General features: G+C 38.6%; 1 protein-coding gene across 1 annotated transcript in view; it reads left to right on the top strand.

Moving 5' to 3' along the window:
- The window catches only part of WDHD1 (WD repeat and HMG-box DNA binding protein 1), a 30,384-nt gene that overhangs the window by 1,341 nt on the left and 9,404 nt on the right, over nucleotides 1-19,639 (top strand). Inside the window, exons 3-17 of the mRNA XM_081315397.1 lie at nucleotides 2,201-2,352; nucleotides 3,575-3,686; nucleotides 5,746-5,796; nucleotides 6,393-6,488; nucleotides 8,942-9,034; nucleotides 10,239-10,345; nucleotides 10,888-11,029; nucleotides 11,181-11,382; nucleotides 12,077-12,264; nucleotides 13,171-13,355; nucleotides 13,691-13,932; nucleotides 14,979-15,116; nucleotides 15,953-16,109; nucleotides 17,315-17,429; nucleotides 18,025-18,156. Of these exons, the coding sequence (XP_081171523.1) occupies nucleotides 2,201-2,352; nucleotides 3,575-3,686; nucleotides 5,746-5,796; nucleotides 6,393-6,488; nucleotides 8,942-9,034; nucleotides 10,239-10,345; nucleotides 10,888-11,029; nucleotides 11,181-11,382; nucleotides 12,077-12,264; nucleotides 13,171-13,355; nucleotides 13,691-13,932; nucleotides 14,979-15,116; nucleotides 15,953-16,109; nucleotides 17,315-17,429; nucleotides 18,025-18,156 (2,112 nt within the window). The remainder of the gene's footprint in view (nucleotides 1-2,200; nucleotides 2,353-3,574; nucleotides 3,687-5,745; nucleotides 5,797-6,392; nucleotides 6,489-8,941; nucleotides 9,035-10,238; nucleotides 10,346-10,887; nucleotides 11,030-11,180; nucleotides 11,383-12,076; nucleotides 12,265-13,170; nucleotides 13,356-13,690; nucleotides 13,933-14,978; nucleotides 15,117-15,952; nucleotides 16,110-17,314; nucleotides 17,430-18,024; nucleotides 18,157-19,639) is intronic.

The raw sequence follows: 19,639 nt of genomic DNA, 5'->3' as shown, positions 1-19,639 counted from the left end.
TGATAGCCTGTTTTCTTTCACTATATGCATCCATGTTATTTGTGACAGTACCTCAGCTAGGTTCATTTATTATTTTAGCATTAGTATTTTGCTAAAACGTGATTAGTGAACTGTACTACAATTGGCTGGATTCAGACATCATTCTAAGTTACACAAGCCATACTGTATAAACTGCAATACTTAGAATAACATTACATTGCTAAGCAAAATCCAAACAAAACATAAGTTTTTATTAGATGTGAACCAAGCCATTGAATAGCTAGTATATAATGGTGAACTAAATCCTATTTTGCATGTAAAAGTTGATTATTTTAGAGGGGTTTTGAATTCAGAATATAGCATTTCTAATTCAGTAGGGTCATTCTGAAACTGAAATATGATCAAAACAGTGGATATCATCCTGGCTCAGATTCAAAACCAGTGCATCCAAAACTTATTGTAGTTGGCAATTGGTGTTAATTTTCAATTTCTTATATGTGTATGATTCTGGCTTTGAGTTCAGAAAAGGGTGTTATTAAATTAGGTTTGAAAACAAGTGAAGTGTTCATCTGAGAAGAACAGAATTAGGATGAGATTCACAGATTTTTGTAAATTTTTGTATAAATTGAAATTTTTTTCATCCATTCCTTTCCATTTTTCTGGTCACATGTGCCTCAAATGATTAATTTGTGGGGACTTAGGGTTGCAAAACATGATAGCTTTTTCTGCAAGTTACAAGACTTCAGTTCCATGTAATAGATATATTTATTCATCGAATGAAATTTAATTTCTTTATGTTGACATCTATATTTTATTGTGAGTAATAATAGAAATGTCTGAATTTTTAAAGAAATTATTAATCTCCAATGTAGAAAATCAAACGTATGCAAATTCCAGTTTTTCCCTGAATCATTATGTGTCTCTAAGCTTTAAGTCTGACTTTCTATTGGTGTCTAGATCAAACTTCCTAAGAGAATTTCAGTATTCAGTCTTGGATGAAGTCTGCCCCCTAGTGAATCTGGCAAGTTAAAGCAAATCTAGTGCTTTCTAATAAAGATATCAGAACTTTATATCACAAGTGGAAGCTGAACTTCCTTTTCTGTCCTGTGTGATCTGGGTTGAATGTTTTCAAGTTATCGTCTGTTAGACTTAGGAAAACATAAGAGACGTTGCATCAACCTTAAGCCTCTGCAAAAACTAAAGCTTTTATTTCCCCCCATTCAAAAGGACCCCCAAATTATAATGTGTTGACCCTCACATTCCCTGTGAGTCCCAAAGAGGAGGCTGGGAGGCCACATTTATAGTCTGATTATTTTCTTATGTTTGAATATGATTAATGTCTATGTATCCAATCATTTTAATAATAATAATTACTCTGCCATTTTTTCCTTCACCACAGTTTTGCAGTTTTCTCCCAAGACATTATTCACTATTGAACTTGTTCGGTAGTTAGTTTCTTAGTCTTTCAAATATGAGTATGTAGTTGGTTCTTTCTTGCCATTCATCTACATATTTTCAGAATACTCTTGTTTTCATGTTTCCTCATTAACTTTGTATATACATACATGAATCATTACAATGTGTAAAGCAAACCATCAGCCTAGGTCATCCAGGATTAAAAAAATGATCAATTAAAAAGGGACGTTTAAAAAATGGAATCTGGCCATATAGTATCTGATACCCTGATATGAGAAATTGATTCCCAAAATTTATAACAAGAAATTAATCAAAATTGCTGAAATATGCTAAAATAGGCAAATTATGTAAGATACCTGGCCTCTGACACTTTTTGATGTTGTGAAGAGCATTTGACATTGGGTGAAATCTTACATAACTGCAATGCGAAGTGGTGGCTGACTCTTGTTTTAAAGCATAATCTTAAGTAAATATATCAGCTTTAATAACATCTAGCGATTCTTCACCTCAAATATTGTCCTGTATAGTTTTCAGCTTTGGAGTTGTATATTGAAAATAATAGGTTAAACCTGAGATAGAAATGAGGCTGGATTCCTTTTTTTTAATCTCAAAACATATACAGTAAGTTCACCTACAGTTGCTTGGTGTAATCAATGTCTTTAATATTTGAAAAAGCAGTTGGAGAGAAATTACTGGAGTTTTTTTCAGATCTTTCCTTTTGTATCTGTCAAATTGCATGAAAGATTATTCTGTTCAAGACAACGAAGGATGGTAGTCTATAATCCTAATACTGCTTTATTTGTAGAATGGAAGATTGATTACTGCAGTATCAAACAACACTGTCCAAATCCATTCATTCCCAGAAGGTCTTCCAGATGGTATCTTGACGCGTTTTACCACAAATGCAAACCATGTTGTTTTCAGTGCTGATGGAAGCAAAGTAGCTGTTGGATCTAGGTAAATATATTTGGGAGTTGAAAAGAAAAATAGGCAAACTTTTTCAGCTATGGATTATTTTTCCTACCTGAATTTGCTGTGAAAGAATTATTCTTTTAACTAAGACGTAAGCATTCTGTGCAATAACTTTGTATGTACTGCTTGCTGATCTTCTGAGACGGAATTTAATTCATCCTTCCCCTATCCGCTGTCCTCCAAATGGGTGATTTATGTTTTCCACTTCATAATTCAAGAAGCCAGTGGCAGACCAAAATAATGGAATTTGCAGCCAAACAATATCTGGAAGCTCTAGGGATAGAGAGGTTGCCTCAGATTTTTAGTGTTTTATATACGTAGCAGCAGTCTACGAAAGTCATCCATTTTTTGGGATATGGAAAGCTGTTTTCCTTATGACAAAATAATTTCCACACTCTTAACTGTGACTTATAGTTATCTGAATACAAAAAAGGGAATTTTGATGTTCAGTGTTTCACATAAGCGGAACAATAGTATTTGCTATGGAAGATTAATAAGTTTCAGAAAGTTGGTTTTAAACTGCCACATTTTAACTGCATTCTACAGCCATTCTTTAGTTCTTGCTGTTATAAAAAGATTTTATGGTTTTATTTATGGAAATGTTTTAGGGTTAGTTCTAATTTTTAATTGATCTGTTAATGTGTATTTGTGGTAGAGTTTTCTTTGAATAATTGTTTATTTTAATCAATAATTAGCATGGTTTAATTTTAAAATTAGAACCAGTTTGATGTAATGGTTAAGACATCAGTCTAGAAACCGGGAGTCTGAATTTTGGTTTCACTTTAGGCATGAAGCCACCTTGGTGACCTTAAGCCCATCACTTTCTCTCAGCCCTGGGAAACAGGCAATGGCAAACCACATCTCAAAAACCTTGTCAAGAAAACTGCAGGATCTAGTCCAGCCAGTTGCCAGAAGTCAAAAAAATGATTCAAAGGCACACACGCACACACACAAAGTTTAGAATAAATAATGTGAATTAATCTATTACTTGTAGAGATTTTTACTTCTGCAGTTTTCTTTGCTAAAGAATGACTCTAAAAGGGTAGTAAAAATACTGTTTAGAGTGGTGGTACACGTACATACGTGTGTGTCCACAGATGTGCCCAAGAATGACTCTAAAAAGGTAGTAAAAATACTATTTAGAATGGTGGTACAGTGACTGTTTTTCAGTTTAAAAATACTCTTTTTTAATTATAATTATCTCTAGTGATTTTCTGGTGAAAATAGTGGATGTAACTGACAGCAGCCAACAAAAGACATTTCGAGGACATGATGCACCTGTTTTGAGTGTATCATTGGATCCAGCTGGTACCTTTCTGGTATGTCCTATAGATTTTTTTTTCCCATTGCTCTTTTAATAACATATGCTTTATATTGTCGTATTTCCCCAACACAGCATTTCATTTGGAGATTCTGTTGCAGAAATTTGCATATACTAATTTATTAACTTATGCTTTATGAGTTAATCTCATGAAGGGAAATTATTTATTTCTTGGTCTTTGTTAAGGACATGTCCAAAAAAGATGAAATGATGACAAATCAAAATAATGTGATCAAAGTCAAATTTATGGATGATGTATGAACCTATATGCATGAAAAAATTTCTATTAGATTATACTGTTAAAGTGATTTAACAATTATCTTTTGCTTAGGAAAGATGAATATAGAATTGAAGGGGTTGTTTGTGGTTCATACTTAGGGAAATTATTGTACCAGTGTATCCTGTGTAAGTGAAAAATACTGTCAGGCATGAAACCAAAAACGACAAGTTGATGATTCTTCCAAGCTGAGTTCTTTATTATTTTCACACCTATAGACAAAACCTTGCCAGACTGAGGACTACTATTTCCATCTACAGTATACTCAATGTACTATTAGATGGGGCTGTTTTAGGACTGAGTTGCCATTTGCGTCTCTGGAATGCACCCCCACCTCTTGGGGATTCACTTTCTCAAAATATTTCATCACAAATACATAGATAGCAGTGCAGTGGCTCAGCAGTTAAGACGCTGGGCTTGTTGGCTGGAAAAACGGCAACTTGGTTTGAGACTGAACTCCCCATGATGGCATGTGTTCCTCTCCTTGCCCCAGCTCCTACCAACCTAGCAATTCAAAAGCATGCAAATGTGAGTAGGTAAATAGGTACCACTCCAGTGGGAAGGTAACAGCACTACGTGATGTCCTGCTGGCCACATGACCACAGAAATGTCTTCAGACAATGACTCAATGGCCTTGAAATGGAGGTGAGCATCGTCCCTATAGTCGGCAACAACTAGCAGAGTAAAATCTGCATGGACTCCTTTTGTTTACATTGTTGTTGTTGTTAGCTGCGAAGTCGTGTCTGACCCATCGCGACCCCATGGACAACGTTCCTCCAAGCCTTCCTGTCCTCTACCATTTTCTGGAGTCCATTTAAGCTCATGCCTACTGCTTCAGTGACTCCATCCAGCCACCTCATTCTCTTTCGTCCCCTTCTTCTATTGCCCTCAACCTTTCCCAGAATTAGGCTCTTCTCCAGTGAATCCTTCCTTCTCATTAGGTGGCCAAAGTATTTGAGTTTCAGCTTCAGGATCTGGCCTTCTAAAGAGCAGTCAGGGTTGATCTCCTCTAGGACTGACCGGTTTGATCGCCTTGCAGTCCAAGGGACTCGCAGGAGTCTTCTCCAGCACCATAGTTCAAAGGCCTCAATTCTTTGGTGCTCAGCTTTTCTTATGGTCCAACTTTCACTGCCATACATTGCAACTGGGAAGACCATAGCCTTGACTATACGCACTTTTGTTGGCAGGGTGATGTCTCTGCTTTTTAGTGTGCTGTCTAGATTTGCCATGGCTTTCCTCCCCAGGAGCAAGCGTCTTTTAATTTCTTAGCTACAGTCCCCATCTGCAGTGATGTTGGAGCCCAGGAAAATAAAATCTGTCACTACCTCCATTTCTTCCCCATCTATTTGCTAGGAATTGAGAGGGCCGGATGCCATGATCTTGGTTTTCTTAATGTTAAGGTTCAACCCAACTTTTGCACTCTCCTCCTTCACCCGCAACAAGAGGCTCTTTAGTTCTTCTTCACTTTCTGCCATTAGAGTGGTATCATCTGCATTTTTTTTTACATAGATAGCTTAAATAGGTGAAAAAGGTATATTTGTTGGACTACATGATAGGTGGAAAGTACCCAGGTTTTAAATAATTTATGTATTAAAATGTCCTGCCTTTCTGCTTAAAAAAGCATTTATTTTCCTCTAGAGTGGGGTGTTTCAGGAAAAGTATGTCAGCAAAGATGTGGTTTCATAAAGTGTCATGATACTGAACTCTGACATTTTAAATGTAAATACTAGGCAGTAAGTAATGCCAGGTGCTATTATCTTTTGAAATGTTCATTTTACAGGCATCGGCTAGCTGTGATGGATCTGTCAGAGTGTGGAAAATTTCAGAACAGGTAAATATTTTCTGATTCCCGTTTTAAATCTTGATTTAAATCCTAATGCAAATTTGGCGTGTCCGTATGGAACTAATATGCAGCAATTTGCAAACTATAATTCTTTTAGCAATTTGGAATAATCCTTTTTGTATTCAGTAAGACCTAGAACACAAACCTTAACATATACAGTAGTCAGTTATAAATACTACATTTAGGGACATTTTGTGTTGAAAATTGGTTGTGATAGTCCAGCTTATTTTATGGATGATGCATGTTGTTACTTGCCTTCTCAGTGAGGAACTCTTAATAATTCAAGAAATCCCAGGATATAGTAAGAAAGTCATAACGTGAGAAGCAGTAATTAATTTTTATTTACATTGGAAGAGGAACCCCTTTTAAAGCAATTGACTGAAAAAATAGGGCTGTCGTATGAATTAGTTTGATAAACTTGTTACAACTATCTAGGGTGTTTTGTGTCTGGATGACCCTAAACCTGGATCTTTAATGTTCCAGCAATGACCCAACACCCACTTCTTGCAACTTGTAAAATACTTTATATTCCAGAAAGGTTTATATAAAGCTAGTTAACTACCATTATTTTATTTTACTTCCAGAATTGTGAGATAAGCTGGCCGCTGCTGCAAAAATGTAATGATGTGATAAATGCAACCTCCCTATGTAGACTGTCCTGGCAACCCAAAATCGGAAAGGTAATATAAGTTATCTTATCTACTTTTTGTTGTAGTGTGTGCGTACATGCGTATGCATGTGTGCACATAGGCATCCGTTACGAGGGTCTGCAAGAAGCAGTGCTGATGACACATGTCATAATTTGGATGTCACTGCTCTTTTATATGGATGCCTCTGAGGGTGAGTACATGGGTGCAGACGCATGCTGACTTACATAAGTGGGTAGATGGCAACACCAAAGCTTCCTTCTTGATTTCCTTGCTTGTGGAAGCTCCCACAAAATAGTAAAAAAGTGAAAAGACACAGTGGAAGTCCAGGTTTCCTATTGCCCCATTTCCTCTTTGCTGCTTTGGAAGAATCAGAGGAAAATAATGGGAGAAACTATGGGGAGGAAAGATGCCTTTCCCTTTCTTTATGCCAAGAAGTTACAGGATCCTGAAAGTTCCCAGGCTTTCTTGGGCAACTCATCATTCCTTTTGCCCATTTTCTGAGAATTTTGTTCACTTGCAAGAAGCGTTGTGGTGAGAAAAGAGAAGTGAGAAAAACTAGCAGCAGTGGAGGCAGGAGTTGGAAGGAAAATTCGATTCATTTTTGGAAAGCATCAGAAAAGTCATAAAGAACGGGAGGAGAACAAGCCATATTCACCTGGACAAAGCAAGTGGAAAGAACAAAAAATATATCAGAGGAGATGAGAGTTATCTAGTAAAGCAGAGGTCACCAACCTTTTCATGTTGGTGACCGGAGGGAAACGGAGCAGCTGTGAAATTTGTGCGCACGTGCGTGTACGAAAAGGACTGCGGGCACCCGCACAGCTAGTAGCCCCGTTTGCACATGCATGCGCTAGCCTCTGCCTGCTAGTGTCATGCACATGTGCAAGCTAGTGGCCCGTTTGTGCATGCGCTAGCTGCCGCTAACTCCACATGCATGCACAAACGGGTCTGTGGGCTATACTGTGAGAGGGGGTGAGTGCACACACACACACACCTAGTGGCCAGTAGGCCCTGGCCTGGCATTGGGCTGCAGAGTATAGGTTGCACACCCCTGTAGTAAAGAATACCTCATGAATGATACTTTAAAGCTAATAGCAGCATGTCTCTGCAAAGCCCGTTGTATTTAGGTTATATTCAGAAAAGCGTTTTAGCAGTCAGTTCTGGAAAAGAAGTGAGCATGCAGAGGAGCCAGGAACAAAGGAGTCTGCATATCATGCTTGCCCTGGATCGTGAGGATTGAGTGAGAGTGAAGTCTTAATAATTTTGGTGAAAATCCCATTTCTCATGTAGGCTAATTTTGTCATTATTGGTTGACCCGGAATGGGCTAGAGGATTCCCATTAAAGTAGACTTGACAAATTAAGCTGCTGATGCTTGGCATGTTACCATGTAGGTGTTTGATTAAAATAGGATATTTATTGGAATTTTATTGCTCTTGAGGACTCACAAAGGGATTTTAAAATCCTGCCCTATTCTAACTCAGCGTAACATCTGTGATTGCTTGACATTTACTATCTCTTGAGATTTGGTTCAATAGTTTATGAAAAGTTTTTCTGGGATAGGATACAATCTGTATGACTCTTGAAAAAGTGCAGAGAAGAGCAACAAAAATGATTAGGGGGGCGGAGGCCAAAACATACAAAGAAAGGTTTCAGGAATTGAGTATGTCTAGCCCAGGGCTAGGCAACCTCGGCTCTTTTATGACTCATGGACTTCAACTCCCAGAATTCCTGAGCCAGCCAAGCTGGCTCAGGAATTCTGGGAGTTGAAGTCCATGAGTCATAAAAGAGCCGAGGTTACCTACCCCTGGGCTAGCCTAATGAAAAGAAGGACTAGGAGGGATATGATAGCACTGTTCCAATATTTGAGGGGCTCCTGCAAATACGAGGTGGTCAAACTATTTTCCAAAGCACCAATAGGCAAGACAAGAAACAGTAGTTGGAAACTAATCAAGGAGAGACACAACCTAGAACTAAGGAGAAATTTCCCAATGAAGAGAGCAATTAACTAATAGAATAACTTGCCTTCAGAAGTTGTGGGTGCTCCATCACTGAAGGGTTTCAAAAAGAGACTGGACAACCATTTGTCTAAAATGAAGTAGGGTCTCCTGCTTGAGCAGTGGGTTGGACCAGAAGACCTCCGAGGTCCCTTCCAACTATTCTGTGTGGTTCAAATGTCTTCCGCGGTTCCTTGATTTGAAACCAAGACATTTAACCATTTATTTATTTATAAGATTTATTGGCCGTGTTGAACAAACCATCATGGCCAATTTTTATGTTCACAAATCACACTAAACTAAAAACCAGTCCCATTATAGCTTACCCAGATGTGTGCAACCAGTCCCATTATAGCTTACCCAGATGTGTGCAGACCAAGTCCTTGTCCCCTCTTGAGTTTTTTTGTAAACAAAACCAGGATAGGACTTATTAAAAAAGCATTTAAAAATCAGGTCCATCTTACTAACATTTTTTTCTCCCTAAATAGCTGCTAGCCATTCCAGTAGAAAAAATAATCAAAGTATATAGAAGAGAAACATGGGATCATGAACTGGATCTATCAGATAATTTTATCACACAGGTTGGTATCCTTTTAGAAAGCTGCTTTTTAATCTGCTCTTGTTCTAAGTAATGTTTGCTTGGTGTCAGGGAAGAGAAAATCATATTTTCTTGAGCCAATTGATTGTTAGTCTGTTTATGAAAGAGTTTGGTGCTAAATGGGAAGTCTGTTTGATATTTGGCTTATGTATGTTATGTCCGAGTAAAAGCAGAGACCTATGATCAATAGTAGTAATCAGAGGTTAAGGTTCCTTTGTTTTATGAGCTGTGTAAAATCTTTCAAAAGCAATAGTTGTGCGGCCTGTTACACAAGTGTGCTTTCCTCTTAACGTTAGCTGGCAAACTACTTCAACACACCTATTCTTACCAAAAAGCAATGCAAAAAATCTGTTCTCTTTTATTATTCTATTTTGGTTGACCTTTACTAGGCTTCTGGCTAAGGGAAAAAAAGGAAGTCCCAGCTTGCCTACTCGGCCCCCTAGAGTGGCATCCAATTCCTTTCTAATTTTGTACTTTTCATATGGATGATGATAGTAAAAAAACAAAACAAAACAAAACTCAATTATCTCCCTGGATAATTGGATCCCATGGATCCAAATAGAACTTACCTTCTGGCCTGGCTGAAACCAGACAATTCAGCCCACGTTTTACTGCGGTTAAGTGGTAGACTTCCAGGCTGGTCTCCACTGCTCAGTCTGCTGAGGCTCCTATCTCACCACCATTAATAGTCCCACGATGGGCTGTCCAGGCTGTAGGATGGACTGTGGCTTCCAGTTTGAATCCAGCAGCTGTTCCTCAGCCTTCAGACTCCTCTAATGTCCAACATCCCCAAAATAATTTCTTCTGGATAAGACTCCAGGCTGCCATAGCTGGTTGCTTCTTGCTTCTGGACACTCCTGTGAGTAATTTCTGTTAGTCAACCCAAACCCACAGCCAAACCCATTATGACCCACTCCCATCATGAATTTCTGGGCTGTGTGTACCAGCACAGTTCTGCCATTGCCACAGGTTTTCTTCCCAGATATAAATTTGTTGACTTTCTCAATCCCTTCTCTTAATTTCTCTGTCCTCCTCCAAAACAGTACTGTAACATGATACTAACAAATCAACAACAAAAAACCCCACTAAAACACCTTTCACTCTCTGCTCAAAGGATGAGTATATCAAACACAATCTTAGCCAAAAATTTATAATATCAAGGACTTGTTTTGTTTTTTCCATGTTAGCCCCTAAATATTGTGGCCTGGTCTCCTTGTGGACAATATTTGGCAGCTGGAAGTATCGGTGGCTATATAGTCATTTGGAATGTGGAAACACAAGAATGCCTGGAAAGGTATCATCCGGTTTCTGTATCTCTTACAAAGATGGGCTTTTGCAAAGACAAAGAAAATTTATGGGAGCCACTAATATATGACATAAAAGGTTTGGACAATCTATATACCATAAAATCAAAACTGGCAAATTTTGAGACTTTCTTCATTCACACTTCTTTATCAAGTAGCATAAAGTTAATTGTTTGGTTTTGGTTTAGCACATAGTTTAAGACAAGGGTCCCCCATTACTGGGCCATGGCCTGTTTGGAATTGGGCCATGTGAGCAGCAGGCAGGCGCACACGCTTGCAGCTTGACCTGTGTGAGCAGTAGGCTAATGTGCGTGCACACACATGTTCAAGTCGAGCTGCGTCTGCATGCGTATGTGCACTGGCCTGCCACTTGTGCGGCTTGGTTCCCCTCTATTCCCCCCCCCCCGGGAATAGCCAGAAAGGTTGGAGACCGCTGGTTTAAGACCATTAGGCCTTAGCAGCAGCTAAGCAAAGGTCTTCTTGTCTGAATGATTTCAGATGCATCTTTTATTATTATTCTTGCCTTTTATAGGGTGAAACATGAGAAAGGTTACACGGTCTGTGGTCTGGCATGGCATCCCAAAGGTAGCCAGCTTGCTTATACAGATACAGAAGGCAATCTTGGACTACTTGAGAATGTCTGTGATACAGAAATGAAGAAATCAATACATAAGGTAATATAAATTGGAAGTTTCCTTGTTTTTTTATTATTTTTGTGATTATGAACCTAAATATATGAATCTGACATTTATTGACTGGAAGGCAGATCTTTCCTTTTAAAAAAAATGTTTGCTAATTTGGTATACTGTTAAATCCTGACTTTAGGCACCTAATGCTTCTAGCAAAAGCTATGATGACCTTTTTGATGAGGATGCCAAAGAGGACTTTCTGAATAGGGATTTCAGTGAGGATGATTGGGGCTCTAAGGCAGCAACAAATGATGATGAAGATGAAGATGACTTTAAGATGATGTCGGGACGTCCCAGAAACCGAGGCGCAATAATAGAAGATGATGAGAACTCCCTAGGTGAGGATTTCCCAAAGTGGGAGGTTCGTGTTCTGTACCAGCCTACTACTGTTCTGTACCAGCCTACTACTGTTCTGTACCAGCCTACTACTGGCCCTGCAGAAAAGGCAGGGACAACCCCTTTACAAGAAGGCAAGAGCCTGCCAAATTTATGGACACAAAAGCAAACAGAGCAAAACAAAACACGAACCATGAAACAGGAGCTATTCAAACGGTTGCCTTCAGCAAACCAGCCCTCCCACACATTCCCCTTTTAAACAGTTCAAGGCGTGGCTTCTCTCTGCCTCCTTCCGAGGTGCCCCATTGCCTTCCTCTGTTTACTCCTGCTTGACTGCCTCCTGCGTCGGGCATCCTTGAACAGGGCCAGCTGTGGGTCATCTTCATCCACGCTGTCAGGCTCACACAGCTGGGTCTGCGTCGTAACCAGATGGGAGGGGCCTGGCTGAGGGCTCTGTGGAGCCTCAAGGCTATCCTCAGCAAGCTCTCCAACACCCCCCTCCTCCTCCTCTGAATCGTCCGACCCAACTGCCGAACCCACAGGCTGACCCTGAATCACAACAGTTCGGAGCAGAGGGAGGGGCTGAATGCTGGGGCAACTGTAAATCTATAAACATTTGGTAATGCTGCCAGTTTGGCTGCCAGCATTGTGAAGATGCTATAAAATGTCTTGATGCGATCTCTCTGCCTTTCATAGATACTGGATTGCTGAAAGCTAATTCTGCCCTCGATAAAGAAGATGAAGAGGATGATTTGGACAATTTTGTTCCAGTTCAGCCGCTGCCGTCCGACCAGAGGCCAGTCTACAGTGGGCCATTGCCAACTCCTCGGCAAAAGCCATTCCAATCTGGTTCTACCCCAACACATCTCACTCACCGCTTCATGGTTAATTTCAGGTTTAAATTGCTTCATTAGCTGATCTTTTAGACAATAAGATTATTAATATTTTAAGTAATTTCTAGGAGTAGGCCAGAACTTATAGGAGTAAGGGAGTATATAAATTTAAATAACAGTAGTAATAGTAACAGTAGTAATAATAATGAAGCTTCTAAATAGCCTGTATAAGCAGCTTCACTTAATGCAAAACTGAATGGCTTTTAACATACGCAATACAGTGCTGGGATCACCTTCAAACTCTAGCTTTATCAGCCTAAGCCTAAGTTGATAAAGGTCTGCAATTCTCATTCAAAAGCAACTTCATTTCATAAGTAGCTCTTGCTCCTAAAAAAACAAGGTAAGTGTCATCCGCTGGTCCCCTTAAGATTACTGACTGCGCTTTTTGCGCAGTCTTTTCTTTTTAAAGCTTTGAATATTTATTTAAAGTGAGCTGCAAAAAATAAAGGTAGGTGTCTTTACAAATAGGAGGGAAAGAGAAATGTATTTAAGTATATTTAGATAAAGGTAGGGTTAGAATCCATTGCTTCTTCTTTTAGAATGGAAATCTGTTCCAGAAGTTAGGAATTTGGCTTACTTATCAGATGTTGATCCTGCATTTTGCTGCTGACCTATTCCGATTCTTCAGCAGACTGTCTACTTCAATAGCAAATTTGTGTTGCAACTTATAATTTATCCATCTTGTATATAGTCCTCCACTGATGGTGCTGTCATCCCTCATTCCCTCCATCTCAAACTTCCCCTGCTGATTAAGCATACCCAGACTATATGAATGGGCTGTGTCTTAATCATATGGCTTATGCATACATATATACTGTATATAGATGTGACAGATCTGAAGTCAAACTTGCAGAAATATTTCTATCTTCTTAACAAGCCTTAACATCTCCCTTATAGGTCTGGAACTCTGTGGGCATTGTTCGCTGCTATAATGATGAGCAAGACAATGCTATTGATGTTGAATTCCATGATACTGCAATACATCATGCAATGCATTTGCCAAATAATTTGAATCATACAATGGCAGACCTTTCCAGTGAAGCTATTTTATTGGCCTGTGACGGCACAGAGGAACTAGCAAGGTAAAAAGATTGTGAACTGTAGCCAATAAAACTCACCTTTGTATTCCATCAACTCACAAGGGAGTGAGCGTAATGAGGATGGGATCGGGGCACTTCAGAGCTGCTGCTGCTGCTGTGTTCTGATCACTTCAGATTTTCCTTTAAAAAATCATGGAGAATGAGGAAAAAGCGAAACCGATTACTGCAGAGCTCCAAATTGGAACGACTAAATATTAATTCGAAAGCGTAATCAACAAGCATTTTAGTTTACAATGCTCAAAAGTGCAAGGCTAGAGGCGTGTATCTGGACCTCCCTATGTTCGTGTTTTACTTATATTCGTTTCTCTCATTTTTAGCAAGCTTCATTGCATTCATTTCAACTCCTGGGATCCTAACAAGGAATGGACTGTTGATATGCTGCAGGATGAAGACATTGAAGCTATTTGTTTGGGCCAGGGCTGGGCTGCGTGTGCCACTAGTTCTCTTCTGCTTCGTGTCTTCACCATTGGTGGCGTTCAGAAAGAGATTTTCAGTTTTCCTGGACCTGTGGTGTCGATGGCAGGACATGGAGAGCAGCTGCTGGTGGTCTTTCACAAAGGTGCTTTCTGTATTCTTTCATTTGTTCTTCAGTTGTTTAAATTTAAAATGTTGATTATTCAAATCTCTTTCAGGCGTTCTTGTATGATTGGGGAAGGGGTGTGGCCGCACAGAGTTTTCCAGGACCAGGAATCTCCAAAAAAATTGACCTTAGAAAAAGTTTGATGTTGAATTGAGCCCTTCTACCTTCTGAGTCTAGGGCAAATTTGAATCAAACATTTGGTCATTCTACATAATTCCCTCTTTAATTTTTTTAAAGACCATGCCATTATAGCTTTGAATTTATTAAGCCGTCCCATTTCCAAGTAGAATTGAAATTTTAATTTTAGTCAAATGACTAAGCAGTCTTGAAGTATCTAAGAACTGCATCTGTCATTTTCTGTTACCTTTATCCAAAACTAGAATTTGCCACCTAGTTCTAGTGCTTGCATTTAGGAAATCTTGGGCTAGGAAGCTTTTTTAATTAGGTAAAATCATTCATTACTGTCAAATCTGCCAATAGCAGTACCGGTAATTTAAAACCAGGACACTTTATGGTGTGTTGCTGCTTTCCTTCTGGGTGGAGATATTGAGCATGTAACCTTCTACATGTTAAGTGTCTGCTCTGTCATTGAACCATGATTCACTCTGACTTTCTATTCTTTTGTCTTTATTTTTTTAAAAAGATGCAATATTAGTAAAGGTAGAAGTTAAGGATACAAAAGACCGCAAACATTATTCTACAACTCACAGTGATTGCTGTAAATGTAGAATAATGATAATTACTATAATTATTATTAGGATTTTATTTGGACAAATATTTTAGACCTCACTTCATAAATACAATTTTATGTTCCTAAATTAAGTTCCAAATTATAGTCATGTTGATAATGTTTAAAATTACTCAGTGAATAGAATTCCATCACAATCATTCGTAGGATAAAGAAGAATTTGCATCTGTACAGCTAAATTCCTTGCTTTTCTTTACCCTTCCCCACAACTCTTTAGTGTGACTTACTTTGGTCAGAATTAACACTGCACCTTTCCCACTCCCACCTTTAATTGTAGGCACTGGATTTGAAGGGGATCAGTGTCTTGGAATTCAGCTTCTGGAACTTGGGAAAAAGAAAAGGCAGATTTTACATGGTGAATCGCTTCCTCTTTCCAGGAAATCCTATTTAGCATGGATAGGATTTTCAGCAGAAGGTAAGATAATAGTTAAATCCTAATTTATTATTCCATTAAAGGTAAGGTAAAGTTTCCCCCGCACATGCGTGCTAGTCGTTTCCGACTCTAGGGGCCGGTGCTCATCTCCGTTTCAAAGCCGAAGAGCCAGCGCTTGTCCCAGGACGTCTCCGTGGTCATGTGGCCGGCATGACTAGACGCCAAAGGCGCACGGAGCGCTGTTACCTTCCCACCGTAGTGGTCCCTATTTTTCTACTTGCATTTTTATGTGCTTTCGAACTGCTAGGTTGGCAGAAGCTGGGATGAGTAACAGGTGCTCACTCTGTTACGCGGCACTCGGGATTTGACCCGCCAAACTGCCGACCTTCTGATCGACAAGCTCAGTGTCCTAACCCACTGAGCCACCGCGTCCCTGTTATTCCAGTAATGAAAAAATATTGAGGGACGGTGAATGTGACCAAATCCTTTGTACATTTGCAGTCCTCAACCCTGTTTCATATCAAACACCTTCCAGACATCAGGAATGGAACACATCACATGCTTAGTCGATTAAAAATTATGCATCCGTTATCGATGTTAAAACAGTGCTATTGGTTTCGAGGATGAAAGGGAAAAAGAAATGGGTGGACTACATTGCATGTCTATGTATTTTTACTCTGGATTACCAGAAGAGGGAGTTATTGCCAAAGTTTGCTACAAATCTGTTGATTTTCTTCAAAATGTGTTGTACTTTTTAATATACGTGATGATGATGAGAAATGTAGCGTTTAACATCATGTTCATTCATGAATCTATACAGCTGCTTCAAAGAAAACTGATTGTCGAAACAAAACTGTGCTTTTCTAATGAATAACTAGGTACTCCCTGTTTTGTGGATTCTGAGGGTATTGTACGAATGCTGAACAGAAGGCATGGAAATATTTGGACCCCAGTCTGTAATACAAGAGAGCACTGTAAAGGGAAGTCAGACCATTACTGGATTGTTGGCATTCATGAAAACCCTCAGCAGCTCAGGTACAAAAATAATTTAAAATTCTCCCTATTCTTTAGAACAGTGTTCAGCGCAGAAATATTCAAACATCTGTTGAAAGATCATTTTCTCAATCATCCTCTCTTGTCAGCTTTCTGCCACCTTATTTAAACTAGAGCCTCCCAGGATTATTATTTTTTTACTAGAGAGAGGCCTGTGGAACTAGCAGTTCACCTGCCATATGCACAAAAATATTGTGTTCTTCCAATTCCCCTTTCAAGTAACTCTTTTCTTGGAAATTCATTAAAGCCTCAGAAAGTGTCAGCCTGGGAAGATGAGTATGAATGAAAGTCATTGTGGGTTTGTTTTTTTTCCTCTCGCTCATCCAAGATAAACGATGATAGAAAACACATCATTTAAACACAATTTAAAAAGAATGTCTGTGAAAATGTTACCTTCATTGAAGGCTTGGTTTTAAAAGAGCGGCTGATTGGGTTAGACATTTAGATTGTGAAAACACTTTCCAGCTAATATTTTTAATTAGTTCATTGAATAAGAATGATGCATTTATAATATTTATTAGGCTTCATTCCTTTAATCCCTATTGTAACATAATAGACAATGAAATATAATTAGTAGAAAGGCAGTAGTAGAGTTGTGGATATAAGAGATGGAATTTGAAACCCTCTCTAACCACATTTATGCTCACAACCTTCTAGTCTCATTTGATGCACTTCTCCAGTGAATTTGGCATCTTGATAAAGTAGTTTTTTCTTGGCTCAGCCTTGCAAAGAAGCTGATTTAAGTTACTCATTGATTTGCCTAAAAATGGCAGCATATTATTAGGCCAGTCCATACTTAAGATGACTGTGACATTATACTTTCTGTGTGAGCAATCTTTTCTTGTCTGACTTTACTAAAAGCTCTGCTAAATAATTATAAAACATGGCATCTTACATTAAATGAATTAAAGTGACAAAAGAATAATCCTGCTATTTTTAGAGAACTCTTATTTAGATGCTAAATAAAGTATTTGCCAATTCAAGGCTTAGAAAATACTCCAGTTTTTTCCCCCTGAAATTTGTTAATTTTTAGCCTGATACTAAAAAAAAAATTGAAAAAAATGCAAAATTTGTCTTCTTTCCATGTATACTGCTGAATGTGTAAACAACTTGTTCGTGCTATGGTGACCCTGGGAAGGAGAAGGGGGTTGTATTATATCTTTTGATTCTGTATTTTTCTTGAATAGATGCATTCTTTGTAAAGGAGCTCGTTTTCCAGCTACGCTTCCCCGTCCTGCGATAACAGTGCTGCCATTTAAGCTTCCTTTTTGTCAAACTGCAACAGATAAGGGTCAAATGGAGGTGGGTAATCAGAATTTATAATTAGGATCATTTATACAGTTTACTTGCAAACCCAAACTACATCTAGAAACAGTGGCCCTACTTGCATATGTATGTCTCAGCTTTAGGATGATGGTATGCATTCTGTGGCAATATTTATACATAATGTATAGTGTACATTATGTATTAATTTCTCAGCTGTTCCCGCCTCCCCAATAAACAAGCTAACAAGTTCCTAATCCTTAAATTTGCCAAGTTACACTTGGAAGCGTATGGATACCATCTGCTGAAATCTTGAAAGCAAGAGGGGGTGAAGATGAATAAACTCTCAAGTTAAGATGCTATGTATCTAAATGTTTGCATGGCTGAAAGGATGTTTTGCTCTATTTAATTTTGATTTTGTAAAGTTACCTTTATATTTTCAAATTAATTCCAATTCCAATTAATGTGATCTATTTTGTTCGCCTATTTCTAGTCCTTTATTTAATTATCACAATTTCGGAGTAATTTATAAACTTCTCCTGGTTCAGTACTAAATTTTATATTATGTATGTTGCAGCCATGATAAAACAGTTGCATGAACTATGTTTTTCTTTCCTTTCTCTGCATGTGGTAGGAGCAATTCTGGCGCTCAGTTTTGTTCCACAACTATGTAGACTATTTATCTCAGAATGGATATGAATATGATGAAAGTGTGAAAGGCCAGGCAGTCCAAGAACAGCAGAATCTCCTGATGAAAATGTTTGCAGTAAGTGGGTAAAGTTATAAATCTCTCTTCTTCAGTCTAATGCCTTTCAGTTGTACTAGATTTCAGCTTCTATTAAGCCTTAGCCTACCAAGCCAATACAGGAGTTAAAGGGAAACATCAGAAGGGCACCACACTGGGGAGGATTATTTCAAATTTACCCTGAGTAAAATTTCTTAGATGGTTGATTATTATATTACTTAAATAAAAGATCCTATTCCATGATTTTTTTTTCTTTGTAATTTTTTAAATTGTTCTACACAATCATTTATTCCAGAGTTAACTTTTATTAACCCTGAAACGGACAAGGAATATTTTAAGCACAAAACTAGGCAAAATGTAACTTGTTAATATATGTACTGTAACGTTCAGTCTAAGTTGAGACAGTCATCCCGGACAATAAGTAGACATTTGCCAATCAATAGGAAAAAAAAATACTGGAAGTGTCCATAGCAAACCGAGATAACATCAAAAAGATGAAATGTGCATCACCACCCAGTCTTGCCTTTAAATGCTTGCATCCTGATGTCTGATGTGTGCGTGTAAGTTGTGAGCTTTGTGTCATGATACTGCTTCATTGCTTGCCTTCTTCCCATGGCCGTAGGTAATTTGACTGCGGACAGAGCTGCTGCAAGAGAGGAACCATAGCATTGGCATAAAGCTGGCAGGAAGGCTCAGATAAGGGGAGGATGGATCTAAGGCAGAAGAAACTTTAACTAGAGGAGATGAACGTGTTTAGGCATTTGTGTCAGGAGTAGCAAGAGCTTTGAGAAGCCGGAGGCCAGATCCAGAGATAAAGGAAGACCAGGCTCAGGAAATGAGTCGCCTTGATCAGCAATTTATGTTCAGTGCTGACCTAGAAATGAAATCAATCAATTGTGTGACTATCCTACCATGTTTTATAAATAGCCTCAGGAAGCCCAAGTATTCTTGTAACTATGGGGTGAAGACTGAGAATTTAAGACTTATCTGTACTTGCCAGGATCCTAATAGAAATGGCCTATCCTAGCCAAACCCGTTTGTTTTTCAAGATAAGCCTGTTTCAACTTCCTTGAAATATAAAGGAGAGACCATTTTTGGAGAGGAACCTGAGAAGGAGAAAGACTCTTAGTCCCCCTTCTTCCTCAGCCCATACTTCTTGCTTACTCAGGCTCCCCAGTGGCTTTTATGTACTGTGCAGGTTAATTATTAGATAGGTTTGGTCCTTACCTGCACTCTATTATAGCTATCTGCTCATTATTGTAATAGAATATTTGAAAAGCAGAAAGAGACACGGATTTCTTGAACTCGCTTTTTTTTTAATTTAAAAAGCTACTATATAATATGGAAGTTCTGTGTCTGTTAACTATAGTTTTTCTTCAGTGGATGTTTCACATGCAGTTTTCCTGAGATTGCTCACTTTGCATCATAATTGGAGTTATTTCCACAGCTACGAAATGGCTTTATAAGCAAATAGCTGGGACTCATTCTGTTCTGGCATGGATGT

Source organism: Vipera berus (genome assembly GCF_964194415.1).
Source record: "Vipera berus genome assembly, chromosome: 1".
Classification (NCBI taxonomy): Eukaryota; Metazoa; Chordata; class Lepidosauria; order Squamata; family Viperidae; genus Vipera; species Vipera berus.
Note: the sequence above shows the minus strand (reverse complement) of the source record. Positions and strands in the feature narration are given on the sequence as shown.